Genomic DNA, 23,730 nt, shown 5'->3' with positions numbered 1-23,730 from the left:
GTGTGTGTGTGTGTGTGTTTTCAGGTGGGCTGCATTTAGTAAACCCTGTTTGCTGTCCTGTCATTGTACCCACCACGTCTGCCCGGGGTGGGGGTGGGTAGAGGGGACATTATGAAGATGGACGACGCTGTCACAGTGAGATGGTGTTTGTCGCAATGCAAGCATTTTCTTCTACTCTATTATCATTATCGTGGCTGATGTTATTGTTACAATAGCCATTTCAGGAAGCGGTTGAGCTGCTGAGACCGAAAGGCACAAACCGCTAAATGGAAAACGGAGACATTGGAATTCAGGAGGTGAATATGAGTTGTATAATATCTACATTTACAGATAATTGGGAGCATACAGTATGACTGCTGTGCCTTATGAAATCTTTATGGCTATGCGTGTGGCCACAATATAAGAGCAAGCGGCTACAAAAGAAAGTGTTCCCAGGCTGATTTATTGTTCCTTAAGAACATTTGTAAAGCTAATGGTCTAACACCAACTATGCTGCAAAACCAAGCATGAAGGAAGGTTGGGACTCGGGGAACAATTTTAACTTTTATGAGCCTTGACACACTTCACAAACTGAGTGCTGGCCATGAGCGGTAATCAAAATTCAGCAGCAACAGCCTGCGTTTAATACTGCGGGAACGTAACATAACTAATCCAAATTAGTTGAAATGGTACAAGCAAGTATTAGCGATGTTGTCGCCGTTGCAGTCACAGTTCCAGAGTCACACTCGCTGACAGGCCACACATGTTAATGTTGTTTCCCCTTCTCTCCCTCACATGGTTGTCCTTTAAGATGCCGAAGCAGGTGTGATAAATGCTGCCGTTTAAATCAAAGCACTCCCCTCTCCCCCCTCACCCCCTCTGGGGAGAAGGAGGATGCCTCCATGCAGATTGATATCAGGAGGCCCAGCCATATCCTGCAAGGGCTGACTGATGGTCTGTCTGGATAAAAAATGAACTTTATTCCCAGCGTGCGAGCTATGATTCATGTAACTCCCCTCCCTCTCCTCCTCCTCCCCCAAAGCCATTCCACATATACCTTCACTACACACTCTCGAGAAACGGTGTAGTACATCATATAGTGCTGCACCACCTGCCTACACCCAGAAAATACCAAGAAGGTGTTTGTGTGCGCGTGTCATAAAACAAGTAATATCGAACTAGCATTATTTTTAAATGAATAAAAAGTTGAACATCTTTCTAGACTCTCTGTGGATCCACAATACTTTTCTGTTGTATTCAGTCACATCAGTCCTATGTAGAACATTTGAAACATAAAGATATATTTGAAATCATTCCCTTGAGGTCTGTTTGGCAGCGATTTGTTACCAACAGAGTGACCAACTCACATGAGTCGGAGACGTGTTTGACCACTGGTTCCGTTTGGTCCTTCTGCCCTTCCATACCATCATGAGTGACAGGCAGACGGAAGCGCTGGGGTCACATTACTCACAGTTAGCATTCTGTTCTTCCTCTTTCCTGCGCTAAAAACATGGTGAAGCATTGCACTTTCCGCTCCAAAAGTGAGTGGGTAGTGTGGGAGGTGGCGGTGCAAAGAGAACACAGCCCTGCTTCAGATTCCAATTAATTTGCCATCTGAAAGCAAAACTACATGTGCAGAAAGGGATAATTGCTAATAAATTATCTTTAACGTCTCACTTCCACTGCCAAAAGAAGACAAGTCGAGCCTAATGGCAGCACGTCTCAAAGGAGACAAAATGTTTTGACACTTTGTCGCAAATTTCCTGCGGTCATTTATGCCTTTAAATCGTCTGCTCGCAAAACAAGTCGTTAGCCTATGGGCCCGCTACCGCCACGACTGCACCGCAATTGAGTCTTCCTCTTTGGGGAGGAGTTGCGGCGGATCATAAAAGCTTTTTTTGCAGAGAGGTGTCAATGCCGATGGAATAGCGTTTCCATAATTGCACCCTATAAAAGTGCCGGATCACTGACGGTCAAGGCTAATGAGAGAGTGCAAAGGGACAGCGAGAGGACATGCCATAATTATCAACTCAAATCTAAAATTCAAAGAATTGAAAAAGTGTAAAACAAGAAAAACATGAGTATATGTTTTTTTTCCTTTAAAATTCAAACAAGAGAAAAAGTAAAAAAAAAAAAAAAACAAGGAAAACATTATGCAATATACGTCTTCTTTCTCTGTTTGACAGAGATGTTACAATTTTGCGAAGGTGGGAAAAGGTTCTGCGATGTGTTTATGGAAGAGAAACTGCTGCTAAATGACAACCATTGTTTCAAGTCAGCAGGTAGACAAAAAAAAAACAAACAAAAAACACATTTTCGATGAAGAAAGTTACTGTCATGCTATAGGCAGTGGTTTTGCTGATCCTTCGGAGCAATTTCACTTCCAGTCTGCACTCCTGGAGAACAAAGAATGAAAAAGGACTGAACACGTCTTGTGACATCTAAAGGTCTGTTTCTATGGGGACTGAGTGGCATCTTTCATAGCACACAGGCATTTTGATACACACCAATGTCCAGCAGTCAACACAGCCAATCCCACGGGATGCTAAAAGGCCAGAGCGTAATCCTTTAGATGAAATTGAAACCCTTCGAGGCTGAGGAAATACAACCCCAGCAGTATATGAAACTCGCCCCCTGTTTGTCATTGATCAAAAGGTATTAAAACCATAATAGAGATCTGTTAGCGATTGATTAAAGGTCGCATGAAGCCTAACAGAGATTGAATAAGAATTTTTCAAAAATCAATAGTGCAAATATTGGTCTCAGAGTAACTTCACTATAACTATAACAATGATTAAAGAGCTTTCATAGGGGTGCAGTGGTGGGATTTGTTTCAGGCCCACTCTGAAATGACAAATGCTGTCATGTGTATTTATGTAATTGGTATAAATAGGAAAAATTGAACTTTGCTGGCTTTATTCTTGATGAAAGACCAAGGACAACTAAATTGTTGGATGTTGGATTCCTCAAGCTGTTGCAAAAAAAAAAAACCCTTCACCTTTTTTGTGGCTTCTTATTAGAACGTGTTCTGCTACAGACTCCAAATGTTATAGTACACAGTGTGCTCACAGTGCTGTAATGCTCTTTGGAAATACTGTCCCTCAAACTGCAAATATTAAATTTCCTCAGTTCTGCATTTGGAATATTTCCACTGTCCCTGACATACATGGCCAGTCACTGTTTGGGATTTTGGAAGAACAAAAAAAAGGAGGTACTTACCCCAGTGAGACCTCCGTTCCTGCGGTGCTCTTTTGAGCAACTTGATTGAATGGGCAAAAGGTATAAGTATACCTGCAGAAGGGAAAAGAAAACATCATGTCCACATTGAGAAAACTGCTTCACAAGGTTAAAATGGTGGCTTTACTTTTCCTCTCAATAGTTCTTTTCTTGCTGTGCTTTGTTTCTTCCTCTTTTACCCAGGCTTTGATTGGCAAAAACTGTTGGTTTAGTTTATAACAGAATTGTTATGAATGTGTGTCAGCTGAAAAAGTACCAAGAAATGGCACTACTAGCATACCAAAGGTATTTGAGGCATTTTAAAAACAGTGTCTCCATTACACAGTGGAGCACAGTTGAATTTATTGTTCAATTATAAAATGCAACAGTACATATCTTGGTCAATATTCTTTAATGGCCAAATTTAAGGGATCCTTGTCAAAAATGCTACGTCATATTAAAGCTGCTCTACACAGTCTTTATATTATGCTCTTCAGCATCTTTCAGCCCACTGTTTTGATTTTGCGGCCTGCTACTTTATGTTTGTTTGTCTTTTTATTCATTCTCACCACTCACATTGAGGCCATTAAAGCCACAACAAAATCTATTTATTTATCTTTTTTAGCAAAAAAAAGCTTTGCTAAACCATCTTAATGAGAACTGTCCAGCACCGAGCAGCAGACAGGCAAAGTTAGCGACTAGCTGGTGAACGTAGAGGAGCATACAGCGTCTACAGAGCAAGACATTTCCCTTAATAGTTGGTGGAGACCAAACACAGAGTTAAAAGGAGAGGGAATATTGGACTTTCATCTGTTACATGGATGTCTATATAAGCAAGATTTTGCTAATGCAGTCAGAATAACATCATAAAGTGATAGCATGTCAATGTTGTGTTTCTGACATTATTAAGAAAACAAACAAATAAAACTTCCAGTATAGTCCAGCTCTATGAAAAGCACACTGCAGACAAGCAAAAGCTATAGTGAAGACATAAAAGTTAAGTAAGAAAGTGGTGTTTTACAGTGCAGAATTGTTGAAAAATGACACCGTCTAGGCTCAGTGGCAGCCTAGTGGGACACAAGATTGACAAGGAGCTACCCTGCCACCCATAGCTCTCCTGCTAAGGCAAAGAGGAGTCTGAGGGAGTAAGCAATTAGCAGAGAGTAACACTAATGCACTTGCTGTGGATAGTGCTAAAGAGTAGAGGCACAAGCACCAGCTCCAGTAACAAACTGATCAAAGACCGTGATGGTGAATCCGACAGGAGGAAAGGCAGCCGGGCTTTTTTCCTTGACATTTGAACCATTACACTGACTGTTATAAAAGAGCAGAGGATGCCCAGACAGCCACGACGAGAGAGAGAGAGAGAGAGAGAGAGAGAGAGAGAGAGAGAGAGAGAGAGAGAGAGGGTGAGAGAGTGAATGAATGAGTGAGGAAGAGCAGGGTGGAGGGGTGGAACGTAAGAAGACGTGGGCCAGGAAGTGCAGGGGGGTGGAGGATCAAACGCTGTATGAGAGAAAAGCAAGATGAAAGAAAAGAAAATGATGAACATCAGAGAAAGGGAGATAGTGGGAGAGAGGTAAGTGATTGGCTGCCGACTTCTTTTGCTCATGCGCTTGTTTTGCGGATCGCATTAAATGCTTCTCATCTCAGACTTTCATTTAGGCATTTATCCTTTCATGTCTACTGTATGTTTTGACGGGGATGCCCCTTCCCCCATCTGACAGATACAAGCGCAAGGGAAAAATATCTGAAGCATCTTATTTGACTGCAGAACAAGCAGCACAACTTACCGTACAATTAAACGTCTAACTAACTGAGCCTATGAAGAATGCATTGACCCTCCAAGAAATTCGATACCAGCAACCAAGTTCTGACTGGGATGTTTTCTTATTTATTTGTAGTCTATTAGTTTATTCTCAAACTATACATTTTTCAGCCATGCTAGCAACAATGTGGGTGGGTGACTAAAATATCTCTACTCAACTAATTTTCAAATTTTGTACAGATATTCATGGTCCCCAGATGATAATTCCTTTTGATGTTGATGAACCTCAAAGGTCACAGTTTTCACTTATCCACACAGGTATCTGAACATCCACCTGATGGGCTGGCAAAAAGATCTGTATATGTTCATGAATGAATCCTAATGACATTGATGATCCCCTGAGATCCCTCTAGTGCCATCACTAGGCTGACATTTGTGGATTTGAGAGAAATGTCCCAACAACTGTTGTCGTGAAATTTGCTTCAGACATTCATGTTCCTCTTGGGATGAATTGCAAAACATTGGTGATCTCTACAACCCTTATTGGATCAAAAATGCCAGAGAGACTAATGCCGCATTTCCACTAGCGCGGCTCGACTCGACTCTACCCGGTTGTTTTGTGTTTCCATTAGGGATAGTACCTGGTACCTGATACTATTTTTAGTACCTGCTCTGGCGAGGTTCCAAGCGAGTAGAAGCGATACTATATGTGTGACGTCAACAGCCTGTCGGCCACTGATTGGCCGGAGAGTGTCGTCACTGGTCTGCGACGTCCAACACCGGAAAAACAATTCCGCCCCCTACATTGTAACGCTGGGCAACAGCAACCGCTGACTTTATTCTTTATTCTCACTCGAGGGAAATGGCTGCTCGTAAAATATCACCGTGGTCCGTCGACAAAAAGCCACAAACCGAGCAGCAAATACAACATCTCCTCGATGTCCTCCATTGTTTGTCGGCTCTGTTTGCGCTGCGTACAAATTGACGTCATGGCAGTTTCGCGCAGCCGTGGTATAACGATCCCGCCTACGTTGAGGAGGTACTATGAAGTACTCAATTGTAATGGAAACGCAACCAAACCGAGTAGAGTAGAACCGAGTCGAGTAGAGCTGGAACTGTGTAATGGAAATAACAACACTCCAATCAACCTCAGCTGAACTTTGTGTTTGCTTTAGCAAATGTGAACAAAATGGTGAACATGGCGACATGCTGTCATGATCATTTAGCTAAAAGCACCACTGTGCTTGAGTACAGCCTCAAAGTGCTGCTAGCATGGCTGCAGACTCTGATCTTGTTCAACTCCTCAGGATACAAAAAGATCTACGAAGTGGTTAAAGGTTTCTTCACAGCTGGCCTTAACCTCATCAAGGACACTCAACACCCTCAGTCAGCTCCAACATTAGATGACAAGTTAGCAGGACACCCACGCCTGAAGGACCAGTGACCTTACATAACTGCTGCAGAGTAGTTAAAAACAGAATTTCAGTGCAATCAGTGCTTTGGTTCAAAATTTTAAGATGCATGACAATTTCTCAACCAGAACCTTCAAAAGCCAGATAAAACAATGTGATGTGTGCCAAATTGCTTCACATACTAAATAAATGAATAATAAAATAAATAAATCACAATTCCCTCTCGAAACTGGCTTTATTGTTCCTTATACATGCCACTAGATTCATTAAGTTTGTAAAGCAGGTGTTGCAGCAACAACAAACATCCTCATCTGAGCCCAGAAACAGATGGCACCTGATAGACAGAAGTAAAGTGAGCAGAGGACGGGGGGAAGGAAAAGGGGGTAACACAGTGAAAAAGCAATCAAATGAGTCCCATAAGGGAGTACCCCTGTACATCTGAACCTCTCTTCCCCCTCTCTATCACCCTCTCTCTTACCCTCAAGGCAAAGCCATCCATCCCTGCCCACTTTTGCTGACATGCCAGCACCGCACAAAAGGGAAAAAAAAAATGCTAAGCTATTTGTGTGCGGGGACACTGCAATCTGACCTTGGATGCTCGCCTCCATGTGGCAGTTTGAGAGAAAACAAAAGCAGGCAAGGCAACACAGAGAATGTGTCGCCGGGTAAAAAAAAAGTTTGGAGAGATTAGAAATGCCGAGCCCAACGTGCGGACAGAGGCGCAGGTTGATTAGCTGTCTGTCTCCAAGACAGACACTTCACATTCTGCTGTCTACGTTACATAAATGGGACACGGCAGAAAGGTCAAACAGGCACATTTATACAAACTGTCCCCAGCTATCCTTAGCAAATGAGCGCGGTGTGACACGAAGGAGGAAATGTCCGCTGAGACGGGCGGGCAGAGACAAAGGCTGACTGACAGCGATGGAAATATAAGACAAAGACAGAGGAAAGGGGAAGTCAGAAAGATAAAAAAGAAATAAAAGTGCGCAAAAGAGAGTGGGAGGGAATCAGAGTGTGCTAGTGGTGACGCCGAGCATATGAATCACTGACTGAACAGGCCGCAAATATGACAGATGATGACGTGTAGCAAGGGGGACACGGGGCGGAGGATGCAAAGGGTAAGAAAGAGAGAGGCGAGGCGATAAAACTTGGCGGGTCACTGATTCAACCGAAGATGATAATCAGAAGGCTGTGATGAGCCGCAGATCAAAGACAACAACAGCGATCCGCCCATTCGGGCCCTGAAGTCTATACTGCATCTCTAGCTGCCCCCCGTGTTCGATCTGTCACCGGCTGACAATCCAGCTCCGATCCACAGTTGGTACCACTGTGTCAATCTTTGGCAGGTGTTCTGGGGCCTGAAGGTGCACAGTTAGAGAATAAATATCTTAGATGCAACCACTTAGGCCCTCAGGCAGTATTTCATGCTTCACTGGATCGGACTGCAGGCTCAGTTCACTCAGAACTCTACTGATTTCTGGAGCAAAACTTGCTCCAAACTGAACACTTTCTAATTTAAGATAAGGAAATTAGATAAGTGGTTAGAAGCAGGCCTAGAAGTATTAGTGTTTCTTGTGAAAAGTGAGGAAACTTGATGAGAGACAATTTGTTTAAATTCTTGATGATCCTCTGAACTCTTCTCTAGCGATAGCATTCAAGAGACGTCAGCAGCTCAATAGCAATGATATTATTACACACAGCAAATTATGGCCAAAACTCCAAAAATAAATTGTTATAAGCTGCAATTATTCTTTAACAGTCCACTGTTAATTAAAGATCTGACACAGGCACCCACTAGCGCTCTATAGGAAGAAAGAGATAAGTATATTTATTCCTCAGTCCACTGAGATCTAGTCAAGAGAGAGAGGAGAGAGACAGCAATTAAGCCCATCTCCCACTAGACTGCTATGTGACGGCGTGGGTGGAGTTCACTGAGGGTGACACTGCAAACTGTGGCAACGTCAACACTAGCTAATTGGTTTACAGGTAACGCTGCGTACATTCGGCTGGCATGCGATGCAGCAGGTCAAAGGTGACTTAGCAGTATAAAGTGACGTGGTTAATGTTTAGTAGCAAACTTTAAGGAAAGCCATAGCATAGAGCAACCCGGGTCACACAGAGTCACACATTTATGAGCAGAATGTGTTTCAGCAACAGTTTCAGCATTGCATGAAAGGTTACACTCTGGGCAGCTTTACTAATTTACACAGTCATCTTCATGTTGTTGATAATACTTTAAGATCTATATTATTTACCTTTAAATTAGACATGAAAATCCTGCCCTACACTGTTTCTTTTCTGCATGCATTCATTAATATGTGAAGTGAGGCTATGTTTCAATGGTGCTCATAAAAAGGTAAAGGTACATGCTTCTCTTTCTCTTGAGCTGTAAGTAATTGTGAGAGTTAGAAATGAATTGCTTTAACACCTTTTTCCACGCAATGCGCAAGGAGTTTTACAATTAAAGGCTTGTAATTTACACAAATAAATGAAAATGTACTAGTGGCTGCAATATGAACATATTAAATCTGCCTAATCTGAATGGAAACAAGTTAAATGAATATGCTAATCATTCAGGAGGAGATTTCATCTGGCTCTGCGTGTACTGACAGGACTGTCACGACTGCTGTATGACATTGCAAAATGTTTCCAATCAAATTCACCAAAGATTATTAGAAGAAAATTTCAGGTAGTTACCAAAGGTGATGAATGCATTTGTCATAAACTAAAGATGGATGAAATTAAAGAAATAGTTTGACATTTGGGGAAATTAGCTTATTTTTTGTTTTGCTTTGATTTAGATGTGAAGATCTATATGACTCACAGCCAGTCAGCTTAGCTTAGCTTAGCACAAAGAGTGGAAGCAGGGAAACGGCTAGCTTAGCCCAGAGTCTCCATTGCTTGCGTAGTAGCCTCCTGATGGTGACAAAAGTCCAGGGAGGTAATGAGATGCTGACTGTAGCTCCATGTTTAACAAAGACATAAGAAAATCTTCTCATTAAATGAATAAGTGTATTTCCCAAAATGTTGAACTATTCCTTTAAGAGGATTTGGCAAACATTTATTCAGTGCGAACACAGAGTAACCCTACAGTGACTAGAGGCTTTTCTGACTATCAAGTTCACTCGCTGGAAATTGTAAAGGAGCAGTTGTGAAACTCATTTTCAAATCACAGTCGCAGATTAAATCTTTAGACGGAGCTGAGCAGTTTGTTCGGTGGACACACCTGACAGCAGTTTTCCTTCCCCACAACCTGAATCAATAGTGAATCACATGACCCGCTTGTAAAGGCTGCAGGGTTGTCTAGTGCCTGTCTGTCCTTTAATCAGCAGATCCAGCTTTAAGCCCCTGTGTCAACAAGTCGACACCTTGCTGAGGTGTCTTTGGTGCAGGTTACAGCTGCCAGAGCACCGGTGTTACTGGTTACAGCTGGCAACAATAGCAATTCTGTATGTGACTGTAATGCTTTTTCTAAACTAAAGCACAGAATAGTCCACACTGACAGCTATTCTGCATTGTACCCTTTACTTTAACAACCTGTGCTGCACGCTGTGTACCCTTTTTCAAATGGGCAGCTGGAAAAGCCCCAGACTAAACTCCCATAAGTGCTGATGAGTTGAGTTTTTGTTAACTGCTAAAAATGCAGAGCTAGTGATGCTACAATACATGTTATTGTGCTTGTTTGAGCCTGAGGACAAAGTTAATGTTAGCATGCAATGATTTTTCTTCTTAGTTTAGAGTGAATCAGAAAATTAGAGGAGCATCTCTGCGTGTGCTCACAATACATGTGTCTTTAGAAATACAGATGACTCATTGTTAATATATTCTATATTCCAACGTCTTTGATCCAACTATGTTAAGATGTAATGCTGCAGTACTCCATCCAACAGGAATGCAAAATACTTGGAAGAAAGTTTTGTGTAGACAGTAAGAATATAGTCCTTTGTACAAATATCATTATTACCAAGGTATGTAGTGTCTTGAATACAGATCCAGAAGGTCTTTACATGCAGTAGAGTTCTATTTAACTGCGTGAATGACTGTGAACGTACTGTGTAATGTATGATTAACAAGCATACACAGCTCCATGTATTACTGCCAGAAAATGTAAATGTTTAAATGCGCTTTTATTACACCATTATACTTACAATCACTGCAGTTAGTGTGCTTTTATTAAGTAAGAAGGGGAGGCCTATTCCTATTCTGGGAATAATTGTCTTATGCGACTACAGTGGATTTTTGTTTTTTGTTTTTTTTTCCAGGAGTGCATCTGATATAAGAGCAGCTACTGTAGAGCATGAAGGTGGGAGCGAGGCACTTTGATTTATGTCTGTGTGGTGAAAAAGTTCTGCAGTGTTTGGATCTCTCTCCTACAATAAAAGTATGAAATTGCAGCCATGATGAGCGCTTCCCTGCTAGCACTCGAGCGGTCACCTCATTAAGCCTCAAGTACAATTATGGAATCAAATTCCAATAACTGATATTAGGACGACTGTTCCATTTCCAGGACTGTCGTGATCATTGTGAGATCGAGTAATCGCAGGTTCTTTCACTTGTTGATCGAGTTGAGAGTTTGCTGCTCGCCCAACGACGCGCTGCCAGTCCATCCATCTAGAGCCAGTTTAAAAGAAGACACTCAAAGTAGGCCGTTTTTCAGTTTACCTTCATTTTCCACATGGCGAAGCACAAATTCAAGCCTGAATAAAACGCTGTACAGTGTTTTCACTACGAGTCTGATTGAAGTCCACTTTCATGACAGCTTATCATATTTCGGCCCTGAAATTCTTTATGCAGAGCTGAGAGTAAATGCATGAGATAGATATATTTTTTTTTCTTTTTTCCTTTTTTTTTTTTTATCTTGTTACGCTTCATTTCTGTGAAACAACATGAAGAGGGAAGGTGAATGCACAGCAGAGACCTCTTTCCCACATAAATTACCCAGAAAAAAAAAATAATAATGCAGAGCGAAAGAGCCTCTCTCGAAAGATGCCTCAATTTATATGCGAAAAATGGGAAACAAAACAAGCCAAACTTGAAGCCAATTTAGTTTTTAGAGCCATCACTAAGGGCAATGAGGCAAATAGCCTCTGGCAGATCATTTAAAGCTGCATCCCCCTGCCATCTCTCAAGATGTTACATTATTATTGCTGCCATTTTCTTCTCAAAATAGGTGAAGGTTGAGGCATGTGGAAAATATAACCGGCAGTAAGGGACAACAGCTGGTCTTTATCTGCCTTTAAAATGTCTGATAAAATACATTGAACTGAATTATAGAATCCTGGTGCTTTAAAAGTATTAAAATCCCATGTACATATATCTGCTAGAAGTGTCTTTATTATTAGAATTTAATGCAACTGTATGGTAAAATCAGATTGTATTGTCAAGTAATACTTTTTTCTTTACATTTCTCAACTTAAAGTAATTGGTGTTTTATACTTGTGTAATTAATCCTACATAAAAGAGATGCCTAAAGGGATTTTTCTCATGAAGTGACTGTCAATAGGAAGCATACTGTACATATACTGTATGTAACAGAATGTAAAGGATCCTACGTAGGTGTGGAGCAAGTTGGCTCAAAATAATATTTTACACTTTTCCTCCTCAAAGGTGTAAAAAAAATGGCTCTTAACACTAAGACGTGTTAGGAAATCTACTTCAACATAACTTAAGGTGATAATTAGAATTCCCACGTTAAAAGTGAAAACGAATAACTGAGCCAATAATCAGAAGCTTTGAAACTTAGAGAGTGACTGTGAAACATCTGTTCTCGCGCTGCTCCAGCTCACTCCAGCTAAAACCAGCCGAGTGCAAAACTCTGAGCGCAGCTTTCACCCCCGTCACTAGAACGAAGCTTTCATGATGAGAAAGTCGGGGTAGAACACAGCATAAAGGGGATGCCTAAATCTCACTCTCTCTTCCTTTGCCTATCCGGATACCAAAAGGAGGAGAATGTCGTTTTAGACAGTGTGATTTCAAATTGTGGCATCAGTCTGCTCACAAAGTGGAGTCCATAAAGAAGATTGCTGAATAGGAACTTGACTGACTACGCAAACCTCATTCATCACCTTCTGGATGAACTGGAACACCGAGTACCAACATCATTGCCTGGCCTTGCTAATGCTCTTGTAGCTGAATGGGAGCAAATGCCTGCAGCCAGCTTCCATAATCTTAGGGAAACCTTTCCCAACTGCTCTGTGGTTTTAGGTTGAGATGTTCAACAACCACACGTGGCTGAAATGTTTGAATATCCACATGGTTTGAACCACAGGTGTGCATATAGTTCATGGGATGGGGCTGAAGGCTCCAGAACAAGCTAACACATTGAGATTATTTTGTCAGACTACATTTGATGTTCACGTAACAACATTCTTTTAACCTTACATGTAAGTACAGCATATTGTTTGAGATTTGAAAAACTCACCATCATCCCCTCTTGTCTAGAGGTGATGACATAACACTATTATGACTGCTATTTTTAGGCTTAAATATGAATTTTCCATAACTTCATCTAATTTTCAGAGACATTAATTTCCAAATGGAACATTTCCATCTTATTTCTGTCTCTGCGTGCAGAACATCATGGCAGAAATAGCTTTCTCAGGGTGAGAAGTTAAGATGCGCTTCCTCTGGCTGGTAAATATCATTCTCAATTATAGGTGTTTTGGTGTAGTAAACTGATGAGAGTGATCCATTTCAATAATTCGCTCCAATTTACACCATACCGTCGCCACTCCTCAAAATACATATTAAATGGGTCAAACGCACTAAAAGTCTTGGCCCCATTTCCATGCAGAAAATGCTCGGGGTAACAGGTTAGTAGATCAGAACCATCAACGCTATGCTAATGGAGCCACAGACTCTTCAGTAAATACAGACCTAAATGTCTGACAGGGTGCACACGAGGGTAATCTTTTAAGAGCTATGTTTATACTATGTTTCTCCCGTATGTATTATTATAGACGATGCATTACCCAGACCAGTTTGCTGTAGGTGGACTGAGCATACAACATGTGGTGAAGGCCACTTTCCAGAAACTGAAACCTTTGACACAAGTCTCTGTCTATATGTGGGCTGCAGGTCACAGCTCGTGTCAAACATTGCAGAAGTACATGAATCACGTAAAGTCACACCATTATATGAAGCCGGCGAAAGGCAGCATTTTTTTCAAGCTAGCCGCACTATTCAGTAGTAAAGCAGAGTAGAAACTGTTCAATTTAATGCATCGTCTTGAGGAAAAACATTTGCATGTGTGGGAAAATAATTACTCTTTCACTTAAGTTCTTACAGCTACTGAATTGGATCTTATTAGATTTGATCAGATAAGATAAACCCTGTTGATCTCACCAAGAAGTTAAGGCTGTCACAGCAGGAACTGTAAATGAGACACAGCATGAAAAGGAATACAATATAAACAGTGATTAACTCAGGGATTGTATATTTTATACATTTTTGTGTTTTACTGATTATTACTATAACTCTCTCCTGGGCTCTCTTTACGATTCCATTGACTATTTTATGTCCAGGTTCAAACCAAACCGCTCGGCATTGCAACAAAAATCGAACTTGATAAGGAATACAAAATCTTTGCAGCTGTTTCCAGCCGTGTATTAAACTCATACGCTTGACATCAATGCATCTGCCGACAGTGATATCACAGTGACCTCAACTTACTTCAAATTGGTTTATTCATAAATCAACTACAAGTTTCAAAAATATTCATCGGCACTGCTTAACTCACATACAAAGCTGAAGGGTGGAGACCAGTTCAATCCTTCAAGAGCTCCTGCCGGCACAAATAGAGCAGATTTACATATTTAGATCAGCTTTCGCTCAACAATCCCATTCTTTAGCCTCAGAGTTAATTCAAAATAGTTCATCAGAATAAGATCATTAGCAAGCAGAGCTGAAGCACTCATGACACTACTCACGGTGACACGGCAAAGCTTCAGACTAACACATATTGAGTCTCCAGTGGCATCACATGATACTCTCACGATATTTCTTAATGTTATCTGCTATCAGTTTAACACTGGTAGGCTCCAAATTAAAGGAGATCTGAGATACTTTTTTGTTGGCATGAAACTCAAGAGAAAACCCTGGTTATCAGACACACACAAACAAAAATCCTGATTATGAAAACCTTTTGTCCAAGCTGACCCCGGCACACACGACCCAGCCGGGCTCCACTGTTGGTTCGTGGTTCCCTCGGTGCAGAGGAAATTAAGCATAATTGCAGCTCATGTTTTGGTGGCTGGATGTGGTGTTTTGGAGGGTTATGTGCTCTCTGAATAAAGTGCAGTCAAAATTTAACTTGAGCTGGTACAACAATGACAAAAACAAAGACAATTAATTTGGCTCAAAGTCATGTTGTTCTGAATTAGAAACAGGAAGTCCTGGCGTGCAGCGAGAAGCTGGGATAAACAAAAAAACTCTGAAAAGTTGACCCAGACTGTTTCAACACAACCAACCCACAGATACTCTGCTTGCTGCCCACTTCTCCAGCCATACAGTTGGCAGCACAACAAATACTGATGAGATGTGATGATTTTATGACCCCACCAGACACACATGCACTCACTGCCAGCCCACAGGTCTACTGGACCAACAGAAAACTCATGCTACTTCAGATGGCCACCCCTGCTGTGGAATAGGCAGAAAATCCACGTGCTTTGAGTTGCTTACAGGAAGGGACCAGCATCTTGAAAGCCAAAGGCTTTGTTGACTCACAGTCGGGTGAGGGAGGCGGTGATTCAACAGGAAGATAAACTGACTGTGCTCTTCAACATGGCGTCTAGGAGAAACTTGTCAGCAGGCCTGCAAATCCAAAAGGTTTTACTTCTAAGTAACTCAAACTGCTGCACCAATTTAACAAATCAGACCAGTGCGATGGTGCAGAAATGACGATGTGGTGGTTTTAGAGACTGCTGAGGAAATTCAAATGGCTGCTCTTGCTTCTGTACATAAAACAATTATTCATAATTAAAGAATATTTGCTTTTAAGAAGGACGTTTTATCGGCAGATGGTAAAATCTGAGGTCATTTCAGTTCTCTGCTGCAGATGAGAGCTTCCAGAACTGAGCTGATGATAAAAACTGAGTGAAATAAGTGTGGTAATATTCTATGTTCTTCTCAAGAAAGAGCAAAACCAGCAATGAAGTGATTCTGCTATTATGTGTGTGGTTAAATCCTCACATAGATTCTCTCTCTGTGCCATAGATCTCCATTGTTATCAGGTTTATTTCGAGTCCTGCTGCCATAAATACTCATGAGCACATCAAATCCATGCACTGTTTACACCGGCTGAAGTAAATTGCAATTAAAATATTTAATCTTTTTTTTTTTTTTCTTCAATTAAAGTATGCAAACAATGCGTTTTCAAAGATTCATGTCTTCAGTAGTTCAGAGCCACAAACCAGGTGGAGAAGTCAGAAAGTATCCAGAGACAAACTAACAGATTTGGGTTCATGGGATTTCCTGACGACAAGAAAAACAAACAATATCTCCAGATTTATTTTTCAACAATGTCACATTCTCCTTGACTCGACAGAATGAAGATATTAAAGCGAGCTGGTGCAATCTCTCTGCCCCCTCCGTTACTGACAGAAGACCAAATGTGACCTTTTGAAGTTAATTAATTGCATGAGCAGCTCATTAAGAGTAATGCTAAATTTCATGCTTTAATTTAACAACAGTGTCTGTGCCACATCTATCATAATTTGAGAGCTACTGGGTGTGACAAAGTGCTCATGCTCTAAGGCATGGATCTGCATAAACAGCTACTGCAGCACAACCACTTATTTTAACAACATTTCAATTATGGCTAACCAGGCCCTCGGCCTTTCTGTCCCCTCGATAAAGCCGGACAAACAAGGTTTTCATTTCATTTGTGCGCATGCATGCATTCGTCTGATGTTAGCTTGTTTGCTTTCTGGCCTGACATCAGCTTCTACCAGCAAAAGGGCTTCATGTTGAAGCATTAACACTGAAAGCTAATTTCTGCTTTTAATTATCTGTTTCCAGGAAAACTGACATGGCAGAAAGATATTACTTGTAGCAAGAAGTTTACTGAAATGTTTCCATTTCCTACCAGCACTTGGCAGACAGCAAATAACTTACTGTCTAAAGATCCCAATGGTCCTGTCAAACCCTATTTGCAACTTGATAGCATTCATGGCACAGCCCTTATGAAATCCACCGCATATATGGCTCTTCATTTCCATGTTACTCTCACGACAATGAGCAGACACATCTAGGACTCCACACCACCCTCCTTGCAATGCTTTATATCCAATTTGAAACCGCTCCCTCTAGGCTATCCTCATGGAGTCTCTTTCTTCCCTAGAATAACCCAGTGCACTGCTAAGGCCATGTGATGTTCTACAGACAGTTGGAAGTGTCACTTGTGCTGCGTTATCCTTCTCTCTTCTCTGTCAAAGCTGAACCACAGTGGCGGGCATGACTCACTGAAGTGCTGTACTTTCTAATGACACGAGAGCGGAGGCTGAGTCAATCTGACCTGACAGTCTTGCATAAATCACGGCCCTTCGATTTAAGTTGCTTTGAGGAGTGTCAACAAATCCACAGGAGGAATATTAGACTCTGCTGTAGGTAGGGGCTCCGCCTCTGAGAACTCATTACGGGGTGTCTTCCTTCATGCTGTGCCAGGCTGTGTTGACTGAATTGCCAAGCTTATTTCTGATTCACTGGCAGAAGCCTGCGTTTTAAATTCCCGACTCGTGATAAGGGCCCACCAGCACCTTAAAGACCATTTCAGGGGAAATACATGGATTTTTAATGGGTGAATTTTTGGAGGTGAGCTTCAATAGCTCCAATGTGATGTAATGTATAAAAAAAAGGTAACCCTGGGCTGGAGAGCGGTGCATGGAAGTATAGGAATAAATGCCATTAAATGATAATGCACCAAGAACAAGCTGCCTCTCTAAGCTTTTATTCATGTTGTTTATGGTCTTTAGAGAAACTGATGAGAAGGCAATGTGCCCAACTACACAGCATTTAGCTTCTAATCTTGCCGTTAATCATTCCACTTGAAAGTGTTCAACAACAAAAGGCTGTTTTTCCCCCTTTGAAATCAAAGTAATTATTTTTTTTTTTCCCCTGGACAAACAAGAGGAGGCTCCGAGCCCCAGTTTGCAGAAGTGATTCACACCATCATGAGGCAAGGCAGAAACAAGGCTGAGGAAATAACTCGACAAAGAGGCGCAGAGAAAAGGATCCTCCTTCGCAAAGACAAAAGGAGAAATCTCAGCTGACACCTTCAGATGGAAATGAAACACACTTTCAACGTTAACAAGTTTGGCCTGCAGTATATAAGTGTAAACATGACCAAATCCAGTTCCTGTGAATCTCCCACAAAGCAACCAGCTCTTTATATTCCCTTGCTCCATTAGCGTGGTTTAATACACTGAGTTGCTCCACATGTGTCACTGTCATTAAATGATCCTTAACTGGCAGCATTTGGAACCTTTTTCCTACCACACCCCACACCAGCAGTTGAAATCCATTCACTGAAATAAGCTATTAGTTATATTACAGACAGCGTTTCAGCTCGGCAAACTTTTATGGCTCCAGGCACTTTTTCTCCAATACTGGCTTCCACTCAAGAATAAAAAAAAAAAAAAAAGGACGGAGCAAATTAATCAAACGTGAGAGATCTAAACACCAGGGCGGGCGAATGTAAGATGGTTTCAACCGATGATCAAGAACCTGGAAAGAGAAGTGTGTGATTTTGTTCCATTATTGGAGAGGAACCATAGCTCTGCTAGTTTGCTACTCAAGGGTATGTGGGGTGGGGGGGGAGGGGGGGCGCTACAGAAAGCCGTTGGTTTATGTGTCTGTCAATGTCATGTCTTCTCAGGATCACAGTTCAAGGCGAACAGAAAGGATAAAGGGGGGCAGGGAGGAGAACTGGTACATCGCTGAGAGGGTGCTGGTAGGTCAAAGGACCTTCAGCTGAGTTGACGCTGGTGGATACTGTGCTCTTCAGTGAGTTGAAGGATGAAAAATAACATGGAGTGTATGACACCAAAAGGGCAGTGAAAGAAAGGTAACAGAGTACAGTAGTGGGTTTCTGTGCGAAAGACTGACGGTGTGAGAAATAGTCTAACTTGATACAGGCTGTATGAATTGGATTAAACTTACAACTATTATATTTGTAATGTTATTTCTCACAAACCTGCGATGCTCATGAGCTCCAGCTGACTTTTTAATGCTAGCATTTGAGTCATTTTTAAGTTGAAATACACATTTTGTGGCTACATATATGTGAAATGGAAATAAAGCATTGTCCTTGTATTGCAGGGTAGAGTTATTTGGCTACAGTATTATAAATATGATCAGGAAAAATCTAAGATCAGGCTTACCCTGTTTAGCTGCTTAGCTTTCATACTTAGACAAGCAAGATACAGGTTCGATTTATGCTTTGTCGTTCTTCTTTTCAAATCATATGTTTAATTTAATTTCTATATAACAATAGGAAAGACATATAGAGTCAGGACTAACCAATGTGCTCAGCAAATGCAATGCTATCTCAGATAAGAAGTTCTGCTGGGTGACAGAGCCGCTAACAGCGGCCTAAACTCTGCTAGCATCCGTGACCAGCTTCAGCTCAAAGGGGAATTACTACGCAGCTTTAAATGTAACCTCTAACCCCACAGTGTAGTTAGCAAATGACATGCTGCTAGACCTTTGAAGTAACACTTCCAACAGTTAGCCGGACATGCTAACATGTGCAGGCAAACACAATGTTTAATCCATTTCAAGACGAAAAAGAAACTATCCTCATGTGGAAAAATACAAGAATGTGATTGGTTACCCACTCTGGTGTAAATTAGCTCTCCTTCACTTGTCTCTCTAGAACCTCTGAATTTGCTGATTTAAGTCTAAAGGACGATCAGTATCATAGGAGCAAGCTCTGCATCCAAACATCATGGCATTAAACAACCTTTCAACCCATGTGCAATGTTGTTATCTAATACTGTGTACAGTAAAAAGACTAAGACATATTTTTCTGGCTTATGTATGAGCACTGCAACTTTCCTTTTTCAGACTTTGCCTCCTAAATGGCAAACTAAGCAAACAAATCACACTGGTGTATGAGGGCATGGGAAAACCACTGATTCCAAGGATGTCTGAAAAATATATTTGCAGTGCAGATCTCAGTGCAGATCTCAGATAATTTTCTTTCAAAACTGCAACCACCCACAGGCTTCTAAAGCTCCAGCTGGCAAGCAATCCTGAGGAGAACAGATTCTACCCCAGCAGGGGCCATAGGGATGCAGCGGGAGAGAGTAAAAGAAGCTCATTCTGTTGATTAAATTTAGTTGATTTAGCTGCTTGGCTTTCTCCAGGGTGACTTGGAGCTCACAAATTATCAACTTTAAATGGTGGATCTTTACTGAGATGGTTCACATTTGTTACACATAGAATTTGTTTTAGTACAGTTGCTCAAAATAAGATGGATTCCAGCCTGTGCTTAACATTTGGGTTTTGTGATGGTTCTTTGAAACTGTTTATTCTTCTATCCAGTGGCTTTCCTGGCTACCTGCAGTGCGCAGGTATTGCACAAGTAATTGCTTTCCATTAGTTTCATTACGGAGAGAAGACATAACTATTAAAAGCTCCAATAATTCATGACAAGACTGTCAAAACCATTAAAATGTTGTTGTCAGTGTGTGTTTCCATGAGAAGTTTATACAACCCTGATTCTGGACAAGCTGTGTCAAACATGAATAAAACACAATGTGATCATTTGCTAATCCTTATTGACATATATGCAACTGAAAACAGCACAAACACAATACAGTTAATGTTTGACCTCATCAGCTTGGCAAAACAGCTGTTGAAATCTATTTTTGTGAGCACATATTAGGACTTGCTTCCACACTGATGCCAGACACAAATAATATAAATAGAAATCAATACAAATCAAAAAGTAATGAAAGCTCTGTCTGCACTTACTCATATACTTTCAGCTTGTAACACTGGCTGTTCAAAAACAGAAACTCCCAGTCTGTTCCATAGTCTATGGCCAGCTTCTTCCGGAGATCACTGAGGAAACCAAAAAAAATGTATCAGGCACATTTTGGGTTTTGAGCATAAACTGATGTAAGATTTTAGCCAATTAACATTTACATCTGAAAGCAAGGCTCTCAAAAACAGACAGAACATACAGCAGTGGTACAGTATGAGCCTAAAAGCTATGCTTAAACTTAAGGCTAAAGTTATGTAATGGTTTCAATACAAACTAATACAAAATCCTTTTCATATGAGAGAAACGAGTGGTCTGGATGCAGTCTATTTGTTTGGAGTCCCTGACAAGCTGCTTTAATAACTTCTCGATGACTCCTAACTGTGCTGACAATGTAGCTTTATTTTCCTTGCCGCTTTAAGTGACTGACTTCTTGCATAGCGTGTTTATGAGGTGGCCCTTTAAAGCCCATCCCCAGTCTCCAATTATCTGAGCTGGTGAAGGCTGATTTTCTTCACTGATCACAAATAAGGGATGGCGCACAGGCACTTATTTCCATATTCATAACTTAGAATTGCTAATGGGGTTAACAAATGTTTGGGGAGGGTGATTGTTTCGCTTGAGGTTGATAAGGCAGGGTGGCAGAGGGGGATGATTCGGGGTCAAAAAAGCAATGCAGGTTACGTAACTGAGTGTGCGTGTGATCCTCTGCGGGGCAGGGGTCGTAACATTCATGCACAGAGCCAATTTTGGAGGAAATTGCCCTTTACAGCACGCTAAAGGAATAAAAGATGTGGACTAATGAGGAAGAGACTTAAATTTCATGCTAGTTCCAAAAGGTATGAAGACACAAATGCACGACCGGCATATTTATATCTGCAAACTGACATGGCTTGAAGAGAATAAGTGGGGGGGGATTCTCCATCCCACATAAATGATTGTGAGTCATTTGACCAGGAGCAATTGAAGCAAGGTGGACAATGAAAAAATAGAGCAACTGAAGTAATGCCAGCTCCTTTTTCCTGTTCCCCACATGCAGGCGTTTGTTTAGGGGGGAAAAATCTTGACCTTTTGGTAACTGCCATCTCTACGGTTGGCTCTCCTACTGTAATGAACAGTTTGCAGGCCTAAGGGCCATAGTAGTTACTTATCAGCTATTGCTGGCTGGCTCAGAGCTCTGTGAAAACATCTGAGCTAGAGTACGAGCATGCAACCAGAATTCTCATCCAAACCTGCTCGGCTTTTTTCTTCTTCTCAGCTGGACTGTATACTGTGTGATGTTAAAGAGGGAATTACAAGCGTTTGAGGCTGACAGATTTCTGCGTGGAGATATATATATATATGCAACTCATTTGTTGTGATAGGAGGTCGATTTTGTCCTTTAAAACAAAATGATTACAGCACTAATTTGTGCCTCATCTGTCTCTCACATTAAGTCTGGATAATTCATACCCGGGCGGGCGCTGTTTTGCTCAAAGTAAGTTGGAATAGGCCTACCCACTAGAGCACAGTAGGCAACCAATAGCGTTTGTTTTTCTTCATTAAAATTAGCCCTAGGTATTACACAGTGCAAATTCATTACTGTGCAGCTTCCCTCTTTAGCGCAGAAGGATGCAGTCTATTTTAAGGCCTGGTTACATACCATGCCACCCTGTTTATAATACTGTATCAATGTGAGAAGCAAATGCATCATCCACACGGAGTGCAAAATGCTGAGCATTTAGCCACAGATATGTGACAATGGAACCTCTGCCTCTGTTTCTTTGTTATTTTTCCCTTACCTTATTTCCATGTTGACTGTCTCATAGGCTTCTTCTACCTTCTTCAGATTGGTAGCCTCCCACTCTGCAGCTAGACAAAACAAAAGGTCAGACAAATTAACAATGCGGAGTTGTTGCATCTCAACAGCTGCGTGTTGCCAAACAGTGGGCTCTTAATATAGGCTGTTATATCCAGGACTGGGAGAGGAGCAAGGCTGCATATAAACAGAAAAATGTTGTTTCCAGGTGTGGAAACAGCCGAAAGGCCCGCAAGCTTATTAGTCTCTTCGCACAGACAATTGCGTTAACCGAGACTGAGAGAGAAAAGAAGTCAGAGGGAGTGTGAGGGCAGCACAGGTGGCCACAGCGATGATACGTTTGCCTCTATGTCACACTAGTATGTTGCTAGTATTACACAATGTCAGACTGGAGTGGAGAGCGAGATCTTCAAAGTCTTTTTTCTAATTGATTGTGACAGGTAGAAATAGGCTTAATGAAACTGAAGGTAAAAGTCTGTGTGCAACCCATGTGATGAACCACAATGCACAATGAAAATACTTGATGCACTTTTTAGTCCTGAAACAATTAGCCGCTGATTAACATACAATTATTTGACAGATAACATTTTAATAATTGAGCAACAACTGATTGTTGGGGCAGAGGAGTGACCTATAAACACAATTTTGACATATTATCACCTCATAAAGAGGATTTGGCCAATGTGTTAGCCAACACTTGCTTATCTACACATGTTGCAGATACTGAGCGACACTAACATTCATTTGGAGCTGTGTACCTGGCCACTTGGTGAATGTAAGGCCAATGTTTACTCTCTTTTTTAGCTCTGTTTTGGTTTACAACATCCCCTGAGGGGAATATCTGGCTCTTTGGCAGCTAAATACTCCACTGTCTTCACTAGCTGGTTGCTTGGTTTCTCTTTCTGTCATTTAGTGTTGGAGTAGGATTATTGGTGTCCACTCAGTTTTCAGGGCTTTTAAAAAAAACCAGCCTCCTGCTGCTGCTGCTGCTGCTGCTGCTGCTGCTGCTGCTGCTGCTGCTGCTGCTGCTGCTGCTGCAGGGTTGAAAAGAGTTGAGTTTTTAGGCCATGAAGAAGACGGTAACACGCTCTGTAGAGCTGAGGGGAAGTGCAGCGTTGAATGACAAATCTCTGTTTGGTTTGTAACTATGAGGAAATCCTTTCATATTAGATCATCGTCATTTCATCACTTGTCAATACAGAAACAGTATAGTCCAACTGGAAGTCCTTTATGAAATGGTGAAACATTTGCTGCTTCCAACCTGTCTAATTTATGAATTTGTCACTTTACGATTTCATATCATTTTAAGTTGAATATCTTTGGGTTTTGGGCTGTTGGTCAAACAAATTGAAGGAGCCAGGCTAGCTTCTCTTCTGATGGTCTTTTTCACTGTTTTCTGATTTTAAAGACTAAATGAAAAGTCATAAGCATAAGTGAAATAAGTAAGTGTTAAATATATAAATATACAAGACAATAGTTGTAAATTACATGAAAGGAACATAAAAATACTGTACACGGCATGTTACTTGGAGTCAGTGTGCAGCCATTACTCTTTTAACTGATGCTG

At 41.3% G+C, this 23,730-nt stretch overlaps 1 protein-coding gene across 1 annotated transcript in view; it reads right to left on the bottom strand.

Annotated features, from left to right (window-relative positions):
• Nucleotides 1-23,730, bottom strand: part of LOC139351063 (glucosidase 2 subunit beta-like) — a 118,724-nt gene that overhangs the window by 18,325 nt on the left and 76,669 nt on the right. Inside the window, exons 11-13 of the mRNA XM_070992721.1 lie at nucleotides 22,147-22,216; nucleotides 20,356-20,445; nucleotides 3,199-3,270 (exon numbers count right to left, since the gene is read on the bottom strand). Coding sequence (XP_070848822.1) covers nucleotides 3,199-3,270; nucleotides 20,356-20,445; nucleotides 22,147-22,216 — 232 coding nt within the window. The remainder of the gene's footprint in view (nucleotides 1-3,198; nucleotides 3,271-20,355; nucleotides 20,446-22,146; nucleotides 22,217-23,730) is intronic.

The sequence above is a fragment of the Chaetodon trifascialis genome, chromosome 23, assembly GCF_039877785.1.
Source record: "Chaetodon trifascialis isolate fChaTrf1 chromosome 23, fChaTrf1.hap1, whole genome shotgun sequence".
In the NCBI taxonomy this organism is placed as follows: Eukaryota; Metazoa; Chordata; class Actinopteri; order Chaetodontiformes; family Chaetodontidae; genus Chaetodon; species Chaetodon trifascialis.
The sequence above is the reverse complement of the archived record's forward strand: the minus strand, read 5'-3'. Positions and strand labels throughout refer to the sequence as shown.